At 42.7% G+C, this 19,916-nt stretch overlaps 1 protein-coding gene and 1 pseudogene across 4 annotated transcripts; one reads left to right on the top strand and one right to left on the bottom strand.

The window, feature by feature from the left end:
• Positions 1-210: 210 nt before the first annotated feature.
• LOC135508364 (glutamyl-tRNA(Gln) amidotransferase subunit A, mitochondrial-like) lies at positions 211-4,806 on the bottom strand. Of its 4 annotated transcripts, none has more exons than XM_064928495.1 (7): positions 4,545-4,806; positions 2,785-2,870; positions 2,335-2,459; positions 1,955-2,068; positions 1,656-1,762; positions 1,134-1,221; positions 211-981 (listed from the first exon to the last, which is right to left on the bottom strand). In XM_064928495.1, the coding sequence occupies exons 1-7, from the start codon at positions 4,587-4,589 to the stop codon at positions 926-928; spliced, it is 621 nt and encodes a 206-aa protein (XP_064784567.1). In that variant the 5' UTR covers positions 4,590-4,806; the 3' UTR covers positions 211-925. The 4 variants fall into 4 exon arrangements, with proteins under 4 accessions (XP_064784567.1, XP_064784568.1, XP_064784569.1 ...); XM_064928496.1 differs by having other exon boundaries at positions 211-978; XM_064928497.1 differs by lacking the exon at positions 4,545-4,806 and adding an exon at positions 3,750-4,519.
• A 3,619-nt stretch (positions 4,807-8,425) lies between these two features.
• Positions 8,426-15,438, top strand: LOC135507506 (reticulon-4-interacting protein 1 homolog, mitochondrial-like; annotated as a pseudogene).
• The last annotated feature ends 4,478 nt before the right edge of the window (positions 15,439-19,916 follow it).

The following is a 19,916-nucleotide window of genomic DNA, read 5'->3' as shown; positions in this document are numbered from 1 at the left end:
CTCGACAAAAACAAATATTAATAATACTTTTTTGGGGGGGTTGAGGGCCCCAAAGCTCATGGGCCCCCCCCTGCATTGTGGGAGCTGCATGCTACGCCAGTGCTTACCACTGATGTTCAATGCCCAGGTTCACAATACTTGTCTTCTGGATACATGACCTAATCTTTAAGTCATTCATTCAAACTCATACTTGGAACCGCCAGACAAACAGCAAGTAATAAAGTGTCTTTAATGGAAGTCAGTAACTTCAGAACAAATCCAGAAAAGGCGATACATCTTTGAGTATGTCCTTTACATGACCATGATAATGTCACTCATCTGAGTAGCTCTGTATTCATTAGTTTCACCTCATACAACTGAGGTCTGCTCCCCCTGTACGGCATCTCCATGGTAATGGATAGGTGTAAAGCCCACCTTCTGCTCTATCCACTGGGCTACTGTCAGCAGTGTCCTGTCCGGGAGGGTGGGGCCTATTAGCTGCAGGCCAATGGGAAGGTATGCTCGATAACGCTGTTGTCACAGAAACAGCAAGGAGTCCTGGAGCAGAAAATGAGAGAGTTGGAGGGGTAAATGTGAGAAAGTCGAGAGGGAGATGGGTTGGCACGGTAAGGTTGTTTGAAGGCCAGACTATGAGGGGGATATAAAAGATGGGTTAAACTTTAACTGCCCGCAAAGTTATCAGCTTCCCTGGTGGAGATGATTTGATTCAGATAGACCTTCATCTGGATTTGTAATCAAAGGGTTGACCGAAATAGGAATTCCAACCCAATTCCTTTGAAAAGGGAGAGTTAAATGATGAACATATTATTTCCTGCCATGTTGCTGTGTGAAGATGTCCTCCTGGGTACTACGTGTGGGGTTGTCTTCCTGCATGAAGTCAGTGTTGCGCATGGCTTCACTCAGTGTGGTGGGCGTGAGCAGCACGTCAACACCAGAGCTGGACACTTGCTTGAAGTCCTCTGCTATCAGACAACGCACCTGCTGGGTCATCACAAAGTAGTGCTCATAATGGGGTCTGTCTTAACTCTTGTCCAAATATTCAAATTCCTGCTTCCATCCTCAACACGACCACCGATCTTACAGTAGTAGAAAAGTCTTGTTTTATACTGAAAAATGTGTTTGCTGTGTCTTACTGTCTGAGCAGGAAGTAGTTCCCCGAGAGGATTCTTCCTTGTATAACATTGTTAAATCCCTGGTGGCATACATGGCCACTACGGTGGCCTGTGGAGAACAATTCACAAATAATTCCATTTCAATCTTGCTTTACAATAACAAAATCCCTTGTAAATGTAAACCAATACGAAGTACACATACAGCAACAATTCAAATAAACAAAGGTCACCATCAAGGGCTCTGCTAGTTATAATAGCAGCATAATATTTAGAATCCACTCATGGTCAATTTGACTTTATTTGGCTTCATAGCAATGGACTTCTGTATTCGTCTTGCATTAAATGAGCGCTATTAATTCACATCATAGATCAACAATGAAACAACAGCATAGCCAGACAGACAAACAGTCTGACAGATAGATGTGCGACATGTGCCACATGCCTCACATGTTCAAAGTTTTACCAACAATCTTCATGTTAATGTTAAAACCACTGGGATGAACTGAGATGCCTGATCCTACTGGGAGGATAGGGTGATCTCACCTTGGGAATGCCCACACAGATGTTCCTGACATCAAAGTCACCCGATAGGTCTGTCAGTGTGGAAGGATTATGGTAGTAGAGTCTGACATCATGGCCTTGGAGAATACCTGTGTGACACAACAACCCGCACCCCAGGTCAACAAACCCCACATTGCAGTTTTACATGCCATAAAATTAACATTCCAGAGTAATACTTTTTACCTGGTCAGGAAAAACAAATACAGGCCCCATGGGATGGCCATATAACATGCCTGACCCAGGACGGTGGCTGAGTCATGAACACTCCCGAGTCATGATACCTGGGACCTCCATCGAGTTGGCCAGGCGGATGAGGCCGTGTCTGGACACCACGCCGTAGGTTGGCTTCAGGGCCACTATGTCACACAGGGCCCCTGGGTTACGGGTGTAGGCAACTGTATCCGAAAACACAAAGAGCTGTCAGGGGCCAGAACCAGGAGATAAGACCTTTAGTGTTTCAGAGTTCAATAAAAAGGTGTTGTTGAGTCTCTTTGCTCCACTACGAGCTAAAAGTAAAGTGCTTCATAAATACATAAACTACGGTATTAGTCAATGCTCAGGAAGTTGCATTGTTAGCCACAGTGGTTGAGTATGTTCCTATTATGCAGCATTTTGTAACAGTATGGGAAACTTGAACTCAGCCCTGTGTCTGCAGACTCACAGGAAGCTGGTGAGAGAGGCCATAGCTGCAGCACTTCCTCCAGAGCTGCCTTCCGTGATGACCCAGTCAGAGTCAGGGTCAGCCCCAGTCTGCTCTCTGTAAGGGGCGGCGTAGCTCCAGGTGTTCTGGGCAGGTTTCAATAATGGAAGGAGGGTACTATACACTCACTTTCAGTCATGAATGCAGGTTGGGGCAGTTTACAGATATGATAATACTTTGGTAATTCTGCAAATACATGTATTTCCTAAAGGGAGATTGAGAGCCTTAGCCTATAGCAAACTCATCCAAGTTAGTTCCCCCAATGAGAACAGCACCCTGGTCAAGGAGCTTCTGAACCACTGTGGCATTGTATGGATGAGTGTATTCTACAAAACAGATACTATAATAATAAATGCATCCAACTGAAAAGAGGAGGAATGAATCCATTTTTAGGCCTGTCAGCAGATATACCTTTCAGCATTTGAGGCACAAGTGTTCTTGATGTTCTCTGTGTTGTCCTTCACAGCAAAAGGGATCCAGTGGACCTTTGGGGGCACCTGCAAGGAAGATAAAAATGTGAGACCAGATCATAATGTGCAACACATGCACGTCCAGTACACACAGGCAGGCAGGCAGGCAGGCAGGCAGGCAGGCAGACACACACAACACGCACATTTGAGGAGCCTGAGCTCAGCCTCCTCTGCCTGTTTCAATGCCAGCTCCTCTGTCACGGTGATGTAAGCATTGAGATTGTGGGTTTTCTTGATACGTTTCAGGCAGTTTTTAGAGCCACGGAGACCAATAAAATAATGTTGAATAGGTACTGTATAATTATTTCCATTTGTTATTATTACCAGTATGCTAGCTGAATCAACATGACTGAGCGGACTGCTGAAAGGGTGGAAAATAATGTGTAACGTTCCAACAGGAATCTGTTCCAAAAACGTCGTAAAGTACAATGTTGCCAACAAACAACGCATACTAAGTAGCACGATCAATTCACCTAGCTAACTAGCTACCGAATAGGCATCAACTCACCATGTAACATATTCTTAATTCTTGTCCATAGGGTACCAGAGTGAGGACATACATTTTTCGGAATAAACGTGGAGAGTTAAAAACTTAATGAAATACCCGGTAGGGAGTGGGCTATCTTATTCGGCCTATACAGCTTTGTATGCGTTGTTTGTTGACAACCTTGTATTTTACGTTTTTGGAACATATTCCCGTTGGAACGTTCCACAAAGTATACCCACCTTGACCATGTTTTTGCTAGATGTGATAACGTTAATAACTAGCTAGCTCCCACCAGAGTTTGATGTAATAATTGAGTTGTGTAATTGTTACATTGCAGCTAGCAGACTACACGCACTGTGACAAAATTTATCAGAATACAAACTAGCTAATGCTATTGGTAACGAGTTAATTTAACTTACGTCTCTTATTGACAAGCTCAGCATGCTTTCTGTGTGTCAAATCAACCCAAATATACAGCAACCTTCAGTTTATGCGGCGACATGGGGTTCTGCCATGTTTGTTTAGCTTCTGGAAGCGCAACATCGTACTCTGTGATTGGATGTAGGATGAGTAAACCGCACTCCAAATACTTGAATAATAGCTGTCAAATGGTGTCTGCCAGATGAGGAAGCAGCATGAGTGCAAGAGCTAGCTACATTTTTTGCCCTTCCAGAGTGTAAAAACGATAACACAGGTAGAACAATGAGACAGATATTTCAACGGATGTACAAATGTGAAGCATCCCTTTGGCGTTTCTACTCAGTACCAAATATGGTAGTGAGAGGGATTTTATCCCAGCAGTTGGAGAATAAGGAAGGAGAAGGATTTTGGCCGACATTCTGCAAAATCGATTCAACATTTGATCTCAATACAGTTTTCTGTTCAGTAGTGAGTGTTGCAACCAAGGACAGACGATTTTTACAGGCTACGTGCTTCAGCACTCGGTGGTCCTGTTCAAGTTTCAGCCTTTACTGACATGTTTTTGTCTATGGAGATTGCATGGTTGTGTGCTCGATTTCATACACCTGTCAGCAACAAGTGTGCCTGAAATAGCCGAATCCACTCATTTGAAGGGGTTTGTAGTGTATCTGACTCATGTCACGTCCACTCCCGCTCCGGAGCTTGACATCGCCGGTTTACTAACCACCCGCCCTGGCCCTAGATACGCAACCATTTGGATCCGGCACAGTTGCCCACATAACTGCACCACTCACCCTCACCAATGGACCCATGCACCAGGAAAGTCTTCCATTCATCATCCTCGGACTCCCATGGCGCCAACGTCACAACCCCACTATGTCAACTCATGTTCCATATCTCCCTGGCACACTCCAGCAGGGAAACTCCTTCCCGTTCCCATGCCTCAGCGGCCTTGGTCTCATCTGCCCATTGATCTCACTTCTGATGGTTACACTACTATTATGGTTGTTGTGGACAGATTTTCAAAATCCTGCTATTTTATCCCTATCTCTTGTCTCCCTACCGCTCTCCAGGTCGCTGAGGCCCTGTTCCAGCTGGTCTTTCGGCACTATGGCCTTCCAGAGTACATTGTCTCTGGCCGTGGCTCCCAATTCACGTCACGGGTATAGAGGGCCTTCCTGGAGAAGCTGGGGATCACTGCCAGGCTCACTTCCGGGTACCGGCCTCATACGGGCAGGTGGAGAGGATGAACCAGGAGCTGGGGAGGTTCCTTAGGAGTCATTGTCAGTACCGGCAGGGGGAGTGGGCCAAGTTCCTTTCCTGGGCGGCGTATGCCAAGAACTCACTTCGTCATTCCTCCACCGGGCTGTCTCCTTCCAGTGCATCCTGGGGTACGAGCCGGTCCTGGCCCCATGGACCCCGATCCAGACCGAAGCCACTGTGGTGGACGAGTGGTTTTGCTGACAGAAGGAGCAGGCGGACCGCCACTGCAGTGAGGTTCCCGTGTTCCATTCTGGTGATCATGTCTGGCTCTCCACCAGGAACCTCCCATCTGCTTGCCCTGGGTTCCAGTGGATGACATTCCAACATCATCTGAGATTTCCACCTTCGCCATCTGGACTGGCCCGCTCCTCTCCCTCGGGCCGCTCTTAGGATTTTAGACACATCTGACGGACCAAATCTGGAGACACACATCTTTTAGGAATCACAGTTTTGAAATAAATTTTATTTTAAGGCAGTGGGCTATTGCAAGAAACTACATCATTTTATTTTTCACTTACTAACCATTATTGACAGATTTTATTTGTAAAACATTTTGGGAGATTTTGAAATTGGGATCCAGGCATAGAGCCAACATGGAAATGTATAATATTGAAACTTCACTAAGAAAATTATCCTCAATGTAAATTATGGTAATGCAGGGGGGGGGGGGGGTGTATGCCCTTTACATGACTATGATAACATCACCCATCTGAGTAGCTCTGTATTCACTAGTTTCACCTCATATGCATACCTCAGGACTCTTATGGACTGCCACACCTCGCTCCCCCTCTCAGGCATCTTCATGGTTTAGCTTCTGGAAGTGCAAAAAAATGCTCTATGTTTGGATGTAGGATGAGTAAACCGCACTCGCTTGAGTATTAGCTGTCAGAGGGTGTCTGCCAGACGAGGCAGCAGCATGAGTACAAGAGCCAGCTTACTTTTTGTCCTTCCATACTGTAAAAACGATAATATACAGTATCTGCAACTTAATCCATTGTATTTTCTAATGAATTTAATTGAGATATAATTAATTTAGCTAGCTAGAGTCGATGTCCGTGAAGACCGTGGAAATCTAATTACCATAATACAAAAATCCCCATAAAAATCTGTCAGTTGAAGCTAGAGATATCTGTTTTTATGCATGGGATGCATCTCAATCCATGTCGCACTAGGCCAACCCGCTCTTCTCACGAAATCGCCTGTCTCAATCCACCACATCCACCAATGTCTCACTTCTGCATCTGCAGTGAAAAGTGAAAGAGCTAGAGCTATGTTTGTCAGACCATGAGACATCCCAAAACGTATCTTCTTCCATGTGTTATTTCACAGTTTTGATGTCTTCACTATTATTCTACAATGTAGAAATAGTAAAAATAAAGACCAACATTTTCGGGATGTCTCATGGTCTGACAAACATTGCTCGAGCTCTGTCACTTTTCACCGCAGATGCAGAAGTGGGACATTGGTGGATGTGGTGGATTGAGACAGGCGATTTCGTGAGAAGAGCGGGTTGGCCTACTATTATGACCCCTCTATGGAAAGATGAGACTTTTACAAACACTATGGTGTACTCCATTTTGCTCTATGACCCCCCACAAGCATCTGAAGTTGGTATAGCCGATCTGCCAACTTCTATCTGTGGCGTCAGCACAGCTTGAACTACACACTAATATTACCCCTCTGTGGAAAGGTGAGACTCTCACCAACACGTACAGTGACAGTCAAAAGTTTGGTGGAGGGCATACAGAAGATATCCCTATTTGGTAAAATACGAATTCCATGTTATGGTATGAACAGCTCAAATAAGCAAAGAGAAACGACAGTCCATCATTACTTTAAGACATGAAGGTCAGTCAATCTGGAAAATGTCAAGTTTCTTCAAGTACAGTCGCAAAGACCATTAAGCTCTATGATGGAACTGGCGCTCATGAGGACCGACTCAGGACAGGAAGACCCAGAGTTACCTCTGTTGCAGATGATAAGTTCATTAGAGTTAACTGCACCTCAGATTGCAGCCCAAATAAATGCTTCACAGAGTTCAATGATCAGACACATCTCAACATCAACTGTTCAAATGAGACTGCGTGAATCAGGCCTTCATGGTCGAATTGCTGCAAAGAAACCACTACTAAAGGACACCAATAAGAAGAAGAGACTTGCTTGGGCCAAAAAACACCATCAATGAACATTTTACCAATGGAAATCTGTCCTTTGGTCTGATGAGTCCAAATTTTAGATTTTTGGTTCCAACCGCTGTGTCTTTGTGAGACACAGAGTAGGTGAACAGATGATCTCCGCATGTGTGGTTCCCACCGTGAAGCATGGAGGAGGAGGTGTTATGGCGTGGGGGTGCTTTGCTGGGGACACTGTCAGTGATTTATTTAGAATTCAAGGCACACTTAACCAGCATGGCTACCACAGCATTCTGCAGTGATACGCCATCCCATTTGGTTTGCGCTTAGTGGGACTGTCATTTGTTTTTAAACAGGAGAATGACCCCAAAACATACCTCCAGGCTGTGTAAGGGCTATTTGACCAAGAACGAGAGTATTGGAGTGCTGCATCAGATGACCTGGCGTCCACAATTTCCCAACCTCAACCCAATTGAGATGGTTTGGGATGAATTGGACTGCAGAGTGAAGGAAAGCAGCCAACAAGTGCTCAGCATATATGGGAACTCCTTCAAGACTGTTGGAAAAGCATTCCTCATGAAGCTAGTTGAGAGAATGCCAAGAGTGTGCAAAGGGTGGCTACTTTGAAGAATCTCAAATATAAAATATTTTTTGATTTGTTTAACACTTTTTTGGTTACTACATGATTCCATATGTGGTATTTCATAGTGTTGATGTCTTTACTATTATTATACAATGTATAAAATAGTACAAAGAAAAATCCTTGAATGAGTAGGTGTGTCCAAACTTTTGACTGGTGCTGTACATGTTGTATTTTTCTAGGGTGCCCACAGGCCTCACACGACTTGTCTGAAGGTCCCCTGGTACCAGCTAAAAACATGTATAGAAGTACACTCTGGACACTGTTTAGTGCCAAAAATAAGTGTTTAAATACATGTAAAAAAATGTTTCCTGATCAGTCTTATATCTCTCAGATATAGGACAGACACTTCAGAACAAACTTACTTTTGATTTTTTGGGGGTACTATCTGTTGTGAATCTGTTATTCATTGTATTTGTTTCTACAGGCTAATAGCAGTAAGGTCAAATACCGTTTTGAATCAAATCATTAAATATATATTTATTTATTTTTATATATATAAATAAATGTTTTCCTTGGTATGACCTTCTAAAAAACAACCCCCCCCCCCGGGCTTTGACAGAGCTTAGACTGTAATGGGATTATACAAGACTGAAGAACAAGTGTATTGACATATTATAGCTAGTTGATGAACATAATCATGCATCTTTTGAGACAGTTGTCATGCGGTCAGGGGTCTTGTCTCCTAATCAGGAGAGCAGCATGTGTGAAAACATTACCCCATGGAGGTCAGAAGAGACTGTTCAACACCACCTCCAACAGCCGTATGACAATCATGCCTGCTTGGGAGATCAATAGATAAGGCAGCAATGATGTCTTTCGGTTCACTAAAAACGCTGGGTTATGGACTAAGGAAGTTATCCTCAAAGTCCATGCTGCAGGTCTTAACCACATTGACGTCAGCATGAGAGGTTGTTGTGATATTCTAGCTTGATAAATTCCTTCTTCTTGTTCTTCTTCTATGAAGTTTAACGGCTGTTGACATCCAATAGATGTTGCATTAACGCGACCAACTAGACTTGAGTACAGCTCCATTATACTTTGTTTTATAAAAGCTAAATTAATAAACAAATAATCTACCTTCTAACCCTACATTCATTAAAAATCCACCACCTTACTCCACTATTTAAATCTATCTAGTCCTACCTCAGGCCAACAGCCTGAAAGGACGGGACACCACCACTCAACACACCCTGTAACACAACCTGACGTCAAATCTCTTACACCCAAATACTTTTCTGCAACTTGCATTCCATCCCTGCAGTACAGTTGATAGGCTTTTTAGTGTTCATAGCAATGGCTATCTTACTGAAGCATATATCATTTATTGGCCTATCTCTCTGTACTGATACATATCTACTACTCACACGAATACTCTCAGGATCCTTCCACCTTGACCCGTCTTCCTCAACTTTCCTCACTGCCTCAGTATGCGACACCCTTCGCTCTACTCTAACCCTGGTAACCTCAACCTGCCTCTCTCACACTGGACATTTCTGATCCCTAGCACCATGGGCACCTTTACAATTAACACATACCGCTTATTTCCCCAATGCTACACATTCCTTTGTCTCATGCCTTTCTGCACACTTCTCACACCTAGGAACCTCCCTCCTACAGACTGCTGCCACATGCCCATAAGATTGACACCTGTAACAACGTAATGTAGTCGGCACATAAGCTCTTACGGGATAACTGAAATAACCTAACACATTGTCGGCCAGAGACTCAACATCAAAACTCAAAAGAACAGACATTGACTTTTCTGCTTCACCACTCACCCGATTCATTTCCTTGAAGTGACCTTATTTTTATAGGCTAACTCTTCATTTCAAGCCAGTGGTTTTCCTATGACCTTCTCAGAGTTCTTAAAGAAGATAGACTATCAGATCTTTTATAGATAGCTTATATGAAGACAGTTGTGAGACATCTTCACAATAGCCTTTTTGTGCACACACCACAGTCTCGTGAAAAGGAAACTGCCCTCATTCAGAGCTGACTGAGCATCTGTTGTTTTGCTATTCACATTTGGTCTGTGTATGAGAGAGAGATCTGAGTGGGCAAAATAGATCACCCCTGGAGACGAGGAGAGCTCTTCTGACACAAAGGGAAAGTTGACTGCTATGGCACATGGTTTGGGTGTTAAATTCAAACTGTGAATGTTAGACTAAACCTCACACGTATGGCCTAGATGTGCTCTTTGAAGAGGTGGTGGCCTGCTGTTTCTTATGGTTACTTCTCAGTCTAATCAGTGATGATCTTCCCAGCTAGTTTCAGTGTTCTTGTCATCTTGTGGCCTCTGTTCGTATCTGAATTCACTTGTCTCAACGTCTACTTGAACTGATTGCGTTTTGCCTTATTTCTGTGTTGTTTCTGCCCTCTCAGGTGGGTATGGGGCTGCCACCAAGGCCATGAAGAGAGACCTCCTAAACATCAACCAATCCGGCAGTGAGTTTCCCCTGATCCTGGGCCGTGACGTGTCCGGAGTCATCATCGAGTGTTTTCTGGATGTGGCACCAGACTACTTCAAATAGGTGGATGAGGTAACACACAAACAAATTGGCCCCAGGATGCAGTACAATAGGGTGGTACTCTCTGTGGGAAGGGTTGGGGTTGTGTGTGTTTGTTCGTTTGTTTGTTTTTGTGTTACCGCTTTGTTTACTTAATCCAAGTGCAGCTGAAATGTGAAGCACCTCATTTGCATCATTGTTAATGTCAGTGGTTTTCCTATTATGTTTCTCATAGCATTCAGAGAACATAGACTATCAGATCTTTTACACAATAGCCTATAAGAAGTCAGATGCGAGACATGTTCACAATAGTATGTTCACAATAGCATGTTCACAATAGCCTGAATTTCCCTTTCACCTTGTGAAAAGGGTATTCAGCAACCCTTGGAGGACAGTGATAAAAGAGCTTCTTTATGGTTAAAAAGTAAAACCAACGTGTTTTGTACCTTGGCCTTCGGGAATTACAGATGGTGATGAGCATTTTATAAATGTTTGTATAATGTTACATCATCACACCGCCTTTGGGCCAACTGGTCAACTCGTCGTCAGTGTGTCAGTGAAACACGACCCCATCATATGGATGTGAAGATATACACAAACAGAGAATTCAAAATGTCACAATCTTGGTATCTGTGCCATCCATGCAGGGTGTTACCAGTGCGTGGTTGGTTAAGCCAGTGTTTTTTCCTTCTCAGGTGTGGGTGGCCATTCCCCTTGGAAACATGGAAGCCTGGCTGAGATTGTGGTGTTGACTGCAAATGTGGTACTGTTTTGTTTATGATCCCTTTATGTTTTTGTGTTGTAGTTTGTTTTCCAAACCATTGTTTGCTTGTGGTTATTTCTACAATAAACATGAACATATGTGTAGTTGAATATTACTACGGCCAGGGATACTCTGCTTTCTTTAGCATGTTCAAGAGAGAATGCATTTGGATACATTAGTATAGGCAATATTAGGTGTCTTCTGTGGGCTAAATGCTATTGCTAGGCTGGAATGGAATTTTGGGATGGTGTCAGATTTGAGAATAAAAGCTACCGGCAGAGTTCGACTCCATGGTGCTGCTCAGTGAGGCATGGTCATTAATGACAGGCTCATTAAATAGGCTTTTTGTGTGATGAGGAGCCAAATGAGGAGCAAGCAGGACTGCAGACAGACTAGCCAGCTCTGAGTTGGCATCGTTACGCAGGGATTTTTAATGGATGATGATGACTCAACATTTTCAGATAGTGACATGTTTGGTCGGAGGTTTGTGAGGCTCAAGGTAGAAGTTATCTAGGATCAGATTTCCCTTCCCCCTTATCCTACCTAACCTTTTGGAGGATGAACCTATATATTTGACCTACTCTTGAGTCCTGAGTGTGACTGGGTCCGGTGTCCAAAAAGCCCAAAATTCTGAGTCACACGGAGGTGGCGGCCGCTCCTTACGTGTCTGTCAGAGCCTGGTCTGCCCTGGTCAACACAGGAGGCCTTAACAAGGACAACTGTGCCAAGAAACAGCAAACACACACACGCACATGCACATCTCCTGCCAATTTGAGGTCAACTTGTCTCTATCCCCCTCTAACCCCTGCTGTTGTCCCTATTCATCCCATATAATCCTCATGTCTTTGATCTTGTTGATTATTCCACTTGGCTATTTCATAAAAAGCTTGTCTGTATGAAACCAGTGGGTTATGAGCATGGGGAGGGAATTGTACTGTGGCATAGTGGGCTTCAGCAGTGGCTGATATGGCACGGAACTTGGCACTCTGAAGCCACTGGTTCACATGCAATAGATAGAAGAGTTTAACACGTTTTTGTGTTGGATTTGATATAAATGTATTTTATTTTCTCCATTGTCACTCTGTGTCTACTTATCTGGTGTTCTTCCGTCCCCATACAGCACTGTGATCCTGGGAGCTTCAGGAGGGGTCTGAACGTTTCCCATACAGATGTACATACTGATGTTGACGACGACCATAATGTTCTGGTACTGTATATTCATGACTTCATTTTCACTGTGAAAATGTTTACCGGCAATCTTAGGTATTCAAACCCCATCTCCATGACAATAGCTACATGGACATAATACAAAGCCTTAATAACAAATAACAATGACATATCATTTCCATAAAAAAATGTTTATATTTGTGTGAGTAACATTATATGTGTGTCTGGGCCCGGCTGTCCTATTGTGTCGCCCTAACCCATTGCTGTGACCTCAATCAGCACATCTAGCAGTGGGGTAAAAATACTTGAAAGTACTACTTATGTAGTTTTTGGGGGTATCTGTACTCAACTTTACTATTTACAGTTTTGCCAACTTTTACTTTTACTTCACTACATTCCTGAAGAAAATAATGTACTTTTTACTCCATACATTTTCCTTGACACATAAAAGTACTCATTAGATTTTAACACAAAAATTCCCACACTTATCAAGAGAACGTCCCTGGTCATCCCTACTGCCTCTGATCTGGCGAACTCACTAAACACAAATGCTTCGTTTGTAAATAATTTCCGAGTGTTGGAGTGTACCACTGGCTATCCGTCAATAAAAATAAATAAATAAATGATGTTGTCTGGTTTGCTTAATATAAGTAATTTTTATAGATCATTTAGGCTAAAAAAACAACCTGAGGATTGAAAAAAACAAACATTGTTTGACATGTTTCTATGAACTTTATGGATACAATTTGAATTTTTTAGTTTGGGCCTGTGGATTAGTGAAGAAAACGCGCTAACAAAAAAGGAGGTTTTTGGATATAAAGAGACTTCATCGAACAAAAGGAACATTTATTGAGTAAATTAGTGTCTTCTGATTGCCACCATATGAAGATCATCAAAGGTAAGGGATTCATTTTATCCCTATTTCTGAGTTTTGTAACACTTCTGCTTGGCTGGTTACTGTTTGTAATAATTTGTCAACTGGGCTATGTTCTGGGCTAGGTATGTTCTGGGCTAGGTATGCTTTTGCCAAAAAGCATTTTATAAATATGACACTGTGGTTGGTAAAGTTAATCTTTAAACCTATGTAAAATATGTCTTGTTTTCTGAATTTTTTATAATGAGCATTTCTGTATTTGAATTTGGCGCTCTGCAACCTCACTGGATGTTGGCCAGATCACATACCCTAGGTTAATGGGATTCTGAGAGATTCTGGCGTTTAAGCCCTTGTTCTACTTACCCAAAGCAATACTACTATACAGTCGTGGCCAAAAGTTTTGAGAATGACACAAATTTTAATTTTCAAAGTTTTCTGCTGCAATGTCTTTAGATATTTTTGTCAGATGTTACTATGGAATACTGAAGTATAATTACAAGCATTTCACAAGTGTCAAAGGCTTTTATTCACAATAACATGAAGTTGATGCAAAGAGTCAATATTTGCAGTGTTGACCCTTCTTTTTCAAGACCTCTGCAATCCGCCATGGTATGCTGTCAATTAACTTCTGGGTCACATGACCCTGATGGCAGCCCATTCTTGCATAATCAATGCTTGGAGTTTGTCAGAATTTGTGGGGTTTTGTTTGTCCACCCGCCTCTTGAGGATTGACCACAAGTTCTCAATGGGATTAAGGTCTGAGGTGTTTCCTGGCCATGGACCCTAAATATCGTTGTTTTGTTCCCAGAACCACCTAGTTATCACTTTTTCCCTCTGGAAAGGTGCTCCATCATGATGGAAAAGGCATTATTCGTCACCAAACTGTTCCTGGATGGTTAGGAGAAGTTGCTCTCGAAGGATTTGTTGGTACCATTCTCTATTCATGGCTGTGTTCTTAGGAAACGTTGTGAGTGAGCCCACTCCCTTGGCTGAGAAGCAACCCCACATATGAATGGTCTCAGGATACTTTACTGTTGGCATGACACAGGACTGGTGGTAGCGCTCACCCTGTCTTCTCCGGACAAGCTTTTTTCCGGATGCCCCAAACAATCGGAAAGGGGATTCATCAGAGAAAATTACTTTACCCCAGTCCTCAGCAGTTCAATCCCTGTACCTTTTGCAGAATATAAGTCTGTCCCTGATGTTTTTCCCGGAGAGAAGTGGCTTCTTTGCTGCCTTTCTTGACACCAGGCCATCCTCCAAAAGTATTCGCCTCACTGTGCATGCAGATGCACTCACACCTGCCTGCTGCCATTCCTGAGCAAGCTCTGTATTGGTGGTGCCCCGATCCCACAGCTGAATCAACTTTAGGAGACGGTCCTGGCGCTTGCTGGACTTTCTTGGGCGACCTGAAGCCTTCTTCTCAACAATTGAACCGCTCTCCTTCAAGTTGTTAATGATCTGATAAATGGTTGATTTAGGTGCAATTTTACTGGCAGAAATATCCTTGCCTTTGAAGCCCTTTTTGTGCAAAGCAATGATAACGGCACGTGTTTCCTTACAGGTAACCATGGTTGAATGAGGAAGAACAATGATTCCAAGCACCACCCTCCTTTTGAAACTTCCAGTCTGTTATTCGAACTCAATCAGAATGACAGATCTCCAGCCTTGTCCTCGTCAACATTCACATCTGTGTTAACGAGAGAATCACTGACATGATGTCAGCTGGTCCTTTTGTGGCAGGGCTAAAATGCAGTGGAAATGTTTTTTTGGGATTAAGTTTGCAATTAATTGCAATTCATCTGATTAATTGCAACTCTTCATAACGTTCTGGAGTATATGCAAATTGCCACCATACAAACAGAGGCAGCAGACTTTGTGAAAATTAATAATTGTGTCATTCTCAAAACTTTTGGCCACTTGTAGACTTCCAGTCATTGCGTTAATGCTAGTTAGCGTTGGCTCGCAAAATGATCGCTAACTTCCTTCATACTGCACGCAGAGACATACAAATGGTATCCATAAGTTCATCTGACTCGGTAAGTGGAACACAGATTCTCGCAGCATCCCTTAAAAACCTCCATGGTGGCATTTATCTGAATAGGATGAGGATTGTTCCCCTTGGGTCAGTTAACTGTAATCAAGGATTGGGCACCTCTCTCTCACTGCCACAGTAAACTCTCATTAGTGTGTGGGAAAATAAGTCTCTCCAGTTAATGAAATAAACTCTCCATCTCTCCCTCTCTTTCTCTCTCCTCTACGGTCCTAGTTTTGATCTGGTTCGGGATAATGTGGGCGCGGACACAGAGAGCTGGGCTCTGGGCCTTCTGAATCCGTGATGTGGCACCAAGCACGTAACCCTGGTAACGCCCTTCCTCCAGAACACCGACCTCCTGGACATCGCTGACAGAATGCTCCATACCGGGGTCTCCGTGTTATCCAAAGCACTCAAGGCAACCATGGCAGCATTTCTTTATTTAATATAATGCATCCTTTATTTACACAGATTGACTACAGAACCATATACAACGCCTACCATGATCATGTACAGCAAAGCACTTACTAGACTTTTGAAATGTCCCCTTATAAGGCAACACCCAATCTCACTCCCCTTGCTTGTCATCCCGCCCTCACATAGTAACACCGACATCCTGTTGGCATTTGTGGTGTACAGACTGCAAAATGTGCAGTGCATTTGAGGTTTTGTGCACGCCTTTTTTCTCTCCTTGTCATAGTCCCACCCACCATATCACCACATGATCCACAAGATGTACTGATAGCTGTATGTTTAAGTGGGTCTCATCACGGAGAACCAGAGCAGTGCTGATTACATTTATCACTGCTCAAATACTGTAGCAGGAATAGGTAGGACTTGAACACAACATTTGTTCCTCAACTGCAGTGTATGATATACCATTTTCTAGCTCTGAGTCTCTACTTTTATCCAATGTCAAGAAAAACATTTCACATTTTGCTACATAGGATTGAATCTAGGTGGTAGGTCACAAATGGTACTCCAGTGCCATAAGGTAATCACTTTATCAGTAATGTAGTAATTTCTAGTAATGGAAATGGAAAACCATTTACTCTAGGAAATAGAAACTTAAGACGAGGTGGATGTGTGTGTGAAGACATGGTTTGTCTTGGGGGAGCCCCATAGAAACATGCACTGTCCCTGTCCCCCACTATAGGTGGAATGGCACGGTGGATCTGAACCATGGGGTTTGTCCCGTAGCAGTGTTGACAGTAGAAAGAGACAGACCTTGGTTAAAATATAGAAGAGGTGGGGGGAGTTAAGTGTAAACACACCGTATCTATTTCAGCCCCATACTGTCGATCACTTTTTGAACACCCACTTGTCTCCCCCTACTTCTCCCCTCTATCCCTCACCCTGTCTCTCTCAACTCACTCATATGATCTCTCATTTCCAAGACAAAGTGCAACCAGATCTGTAAACCATGTGCCTTTTGCGGCATCTCCTCTCCCTAGCTTCTCCTTACCAGTAATGGAGCCCCCTCGGCCCTCTGTGCTGGGCCAACACTGCGATAAATAATCAAAGGTTCTGGATCTTCACCACTCAAAGGCCTACATCCTGCTCTTGGTAAAAACATGCCCCCCAGGCTTTAGATAAACAAAGCTGGCTCCATCGGTGCGGGAGCGTCGAGCTGATCTCTCAAACAGCCCAGTATTTGTGGGCCTTGGGTAGTTTGGATAGAGAGAAGGCCTCTGTACCCAGAGAGAGAGAGCATGTTACAACGCGGTACAGTTAACTTATCAACCCCAACCCCTGGCCTAGCATATCCATGGAAACATCCCTCAGGCAGGACTGACAGAGGCAGACTTTACAGATGTGGTTAATCTTTACATTTTTACCTTTGGTTTGGTGATTGGACACTTTGGAGGCATCTTTTGTTTTAATATTAATAACAGTGGTGGAAAAAGTACCCAATTTCCTACTTGAGTAAAAGTAAAGATACTGAAAGTCCTCCAGTAAAATACTACTTGAGTAAAAGTCTACAAGTATTTGGTTTTAAATATACTTAAGTATCAAAAGTAAATGTAATTGCTAAAATATACTTAAGTATCAAAAGTAAAAGTATACCCATTTCAAATTCCTTATATTAAGCAAACCAGATGGCACCATTTTCTTGTTATTTGAATGTACAGATAACCAGTGGTCGTAGGATGTCCAGGGATGTTCTCTTGATAAGTGTGTGAATTGGACCATTTTCATGTACTGCTAAGAATTCAAAATGTAACCAATTATTTTGGGAAAATGTATGGAGTAAAAAGTACATTATTACATTATTTTCTTTAGGAACGTAGTAAAGTATAAGTTGTCAAAAATAGAAATAGTAAAGTAAAGTACAGATTCCCCGGAAAAACTACTTATGTAGTACTTTAAAGTATTTTTACTTAAGTACTTTACACCACTGATTACTAATACAGCTACGGTATGTTGACCTTGTGTGACAGGTGTCCAAATGAGTTCCAAAGGAACAGAGGCAATCCTATTCACACACTATGTGTGTCATAGGTATGTATGTATCATTGAGGAGCAGTGAAAGCAGGAGCTCAAACTGGAAAAGAATGGATGGTGGATGTATTGTGTCGGTACAGACAGGAAATGACCCATCCTATCAGTTCCAACCTTTGTTTCTTCGCAAATTCTTAGTGTTCACAGTGTACACAGATGTCTGAAAGTTAGAAAATGACATAATAACGAGGCTATATACAGGGGGTACAGGTTTTATGTTGAGTAACGTTCCCCTGGAACACGCCCTCCAGGGACACGATCCACAAACCTTAGCAATCAGCCGTCTACTTTTTCCTTTTGGAATGGAGCTGGGAATCCCATCTTGACGCTGGGAAACAAAATAAATAGGGATTGGCTTCCTGAAAGAAGGATGCTTCACTTTGGTGCTTAGACTTAGGAAGTCCTCTTTGGGTTAGAATGTCACCTCATTAAAAAAAAAACGTGTGTGTCTGTGTGTGTGCATACTTGTTTGTGTGTATGGTGTCTGTGACAGAAGGTAGGAGGTACAGTCAGGGAGGCCATTGTGTCTGTAACAGAAGGTAGGAGGTACAGCCACGGAGACCATTGTGTCTGTAACAGAAGGTAGGAGGTACAGCCACGGAGACCATTGTGTCTGTAACAGAAGGTAGGAGGTACAGCCACGGAGACCATTGTGTCTGTGACAAAAGGTAGGAGGTACAGTCAGGGAGGCCATTGTGTCTGTGACGGAGACCATTGTGTCTGTGACAAAAGGTAGGAGGTACAGTCAGGGAGGCCATTGTGTCTGTAACAGAAGGTAGGAGGTACAGCCATGGAGACCATTGTGTCTGTAACAGAAGGTAGGAGGTACAGCCACGGAGACCATTGTGTCTGTAACAGAAGGTAGGAGGTACAGCCACGGAGACCATTGTGTCTGTAACAGAAGGTAGGAGGTACAGCCACGGAGGCCATTGTGTCTGTGTGGGTCTTGACTTGTGTATGCCAACACTGGCTCACAATAGCATAGTGAGTGATCAACTGCAAAAATAAAACCATTGCATTTGTAATGAGATTAAGTATTAAACATCTATACCGCATGCAACGAAGGAAAATGTAATCAGATATTCAGACTGAGATGGCCATCTACATACAAATGTTTCTATGTATTATTTCAGTTTATAACTTACTCATAGTTATGAGTGAGTTATAAACTGGTAATAAACTGATTATGGACAGTTTGAATGAGATATGGTATACAGTACATCTTAGACACAGATCTTTACTTAAGCATCTGTACATTAGTCTGTGTAAGGGCGGACAACAACACCAACATAAATGTCTTTATTTTATTTGAGTGTAACAAAACACTAGTCTGGCACGTATACTGCATGTGGTTTCCTGTTTAACCTTGTTCCTATGTCTTTTTCGCCTTGTGCACTATCGCTGGGGGAAGTTTGCACCCAATGGACCCACACTTGATGACATCATCGAGATGGTGGTTAACATGCATCTCTGTTGAACCACCAGCTGTAATCCCTTTTATAACAGCAACCAAGCTGAATAACAAAAGCTTAAAGCTTCCTGACTGAATGGTTAGTGGTACAATATTAAACTATACAACCATCTAAGAAATTATGAATACTTAATAGCAATGGCTAACAGAACCACAAGCATGAAGATAATCAGACAGTGACGGTTCAAGGTTCTGTTCGACTCGTAACCTAACTTTTTAATCTGAATCGAACAAAGATACATTTTTAGTGTTTCTCTCCTGTCTAATTTTTTGTGTATTTTATAGACTTGTTTTAGTACTGGTGAATCATGATTCAGGATTTGACGTAAATAGGGAAGTAAATTAATCAACTAAATTTGACCCGTTTCTCAATCCCTATGGGTGTTCTGGCTCGGAAAAGGCTTGCTTACTACTTATCCTACTTCACAATCTCTTAAACCCAACTTGTTCGCTTTTTGGCTTCAATTTTACTGTTTACTTTAAAGCTGAACAAATACTGTTCTCACTGCCATTTTATCCTGCAACATGAAAGCACACATCAAGACTAGAGGTTCAAACAGAGATAGTAGAAGCAAATGAGGTGGACAAGTTGGCCATGATAGTATGAATTGCCAAGTTAGGAATCTAGCCAAGACACAGGGATTAACATCCCTACTCTTGGAGAATGTACCATGGGATGCTCAGTGACCAGCATCAAGACCATGTTGTCTATCATCTGAAAGAGAAAACCAATAAATATGATTTGAACAAATATGTAACATTCATAACTGTATAGAAAACTTAACATGGAATAATTGTAGCAGTTTTCT

The sequence above is a fragment of the Oncorhynchus masou genome, chromosome 21 (genome assembly GCF_036934945.1).
Source record: "Oncorhynchus masou masou isolate Uvic2021 chromosome 21, UVic_Omas_1.1, whole genome shotgun sequence".
NCBI lineage: Eukaryota > Metazoa > Chordata > Actinopteri > Salmoniformes > Salmonidae > Oncorhynchus > Oncorhynchus masou.
This window is presented reverse-complemented; position numbering and strand designations above follow the sequence as displayed.

Coding starts and splice junctions, on each gene's coding strand:
- LOC135508364 (XM_064928495.1), bottom strand. CDS start 4,589: ATGATGAATGGAAGACTTTCCTGGTGCATGGGTCCATTGGTGAGG. Junction 2,460..2,784: donor TGTGCCTCAAATGCTGAAAG/GTATATCTGCTG, acceptor AAACCTGCCCAG/AACACCTGGAGCTACGCCGC. Junction 1,763..1,954: donor CAACTCGATGGAGGTCCCAG/GTATCATGACTC, acceptor TGTGTCACACAG/GTATTCTCCAAGGCCATGAT.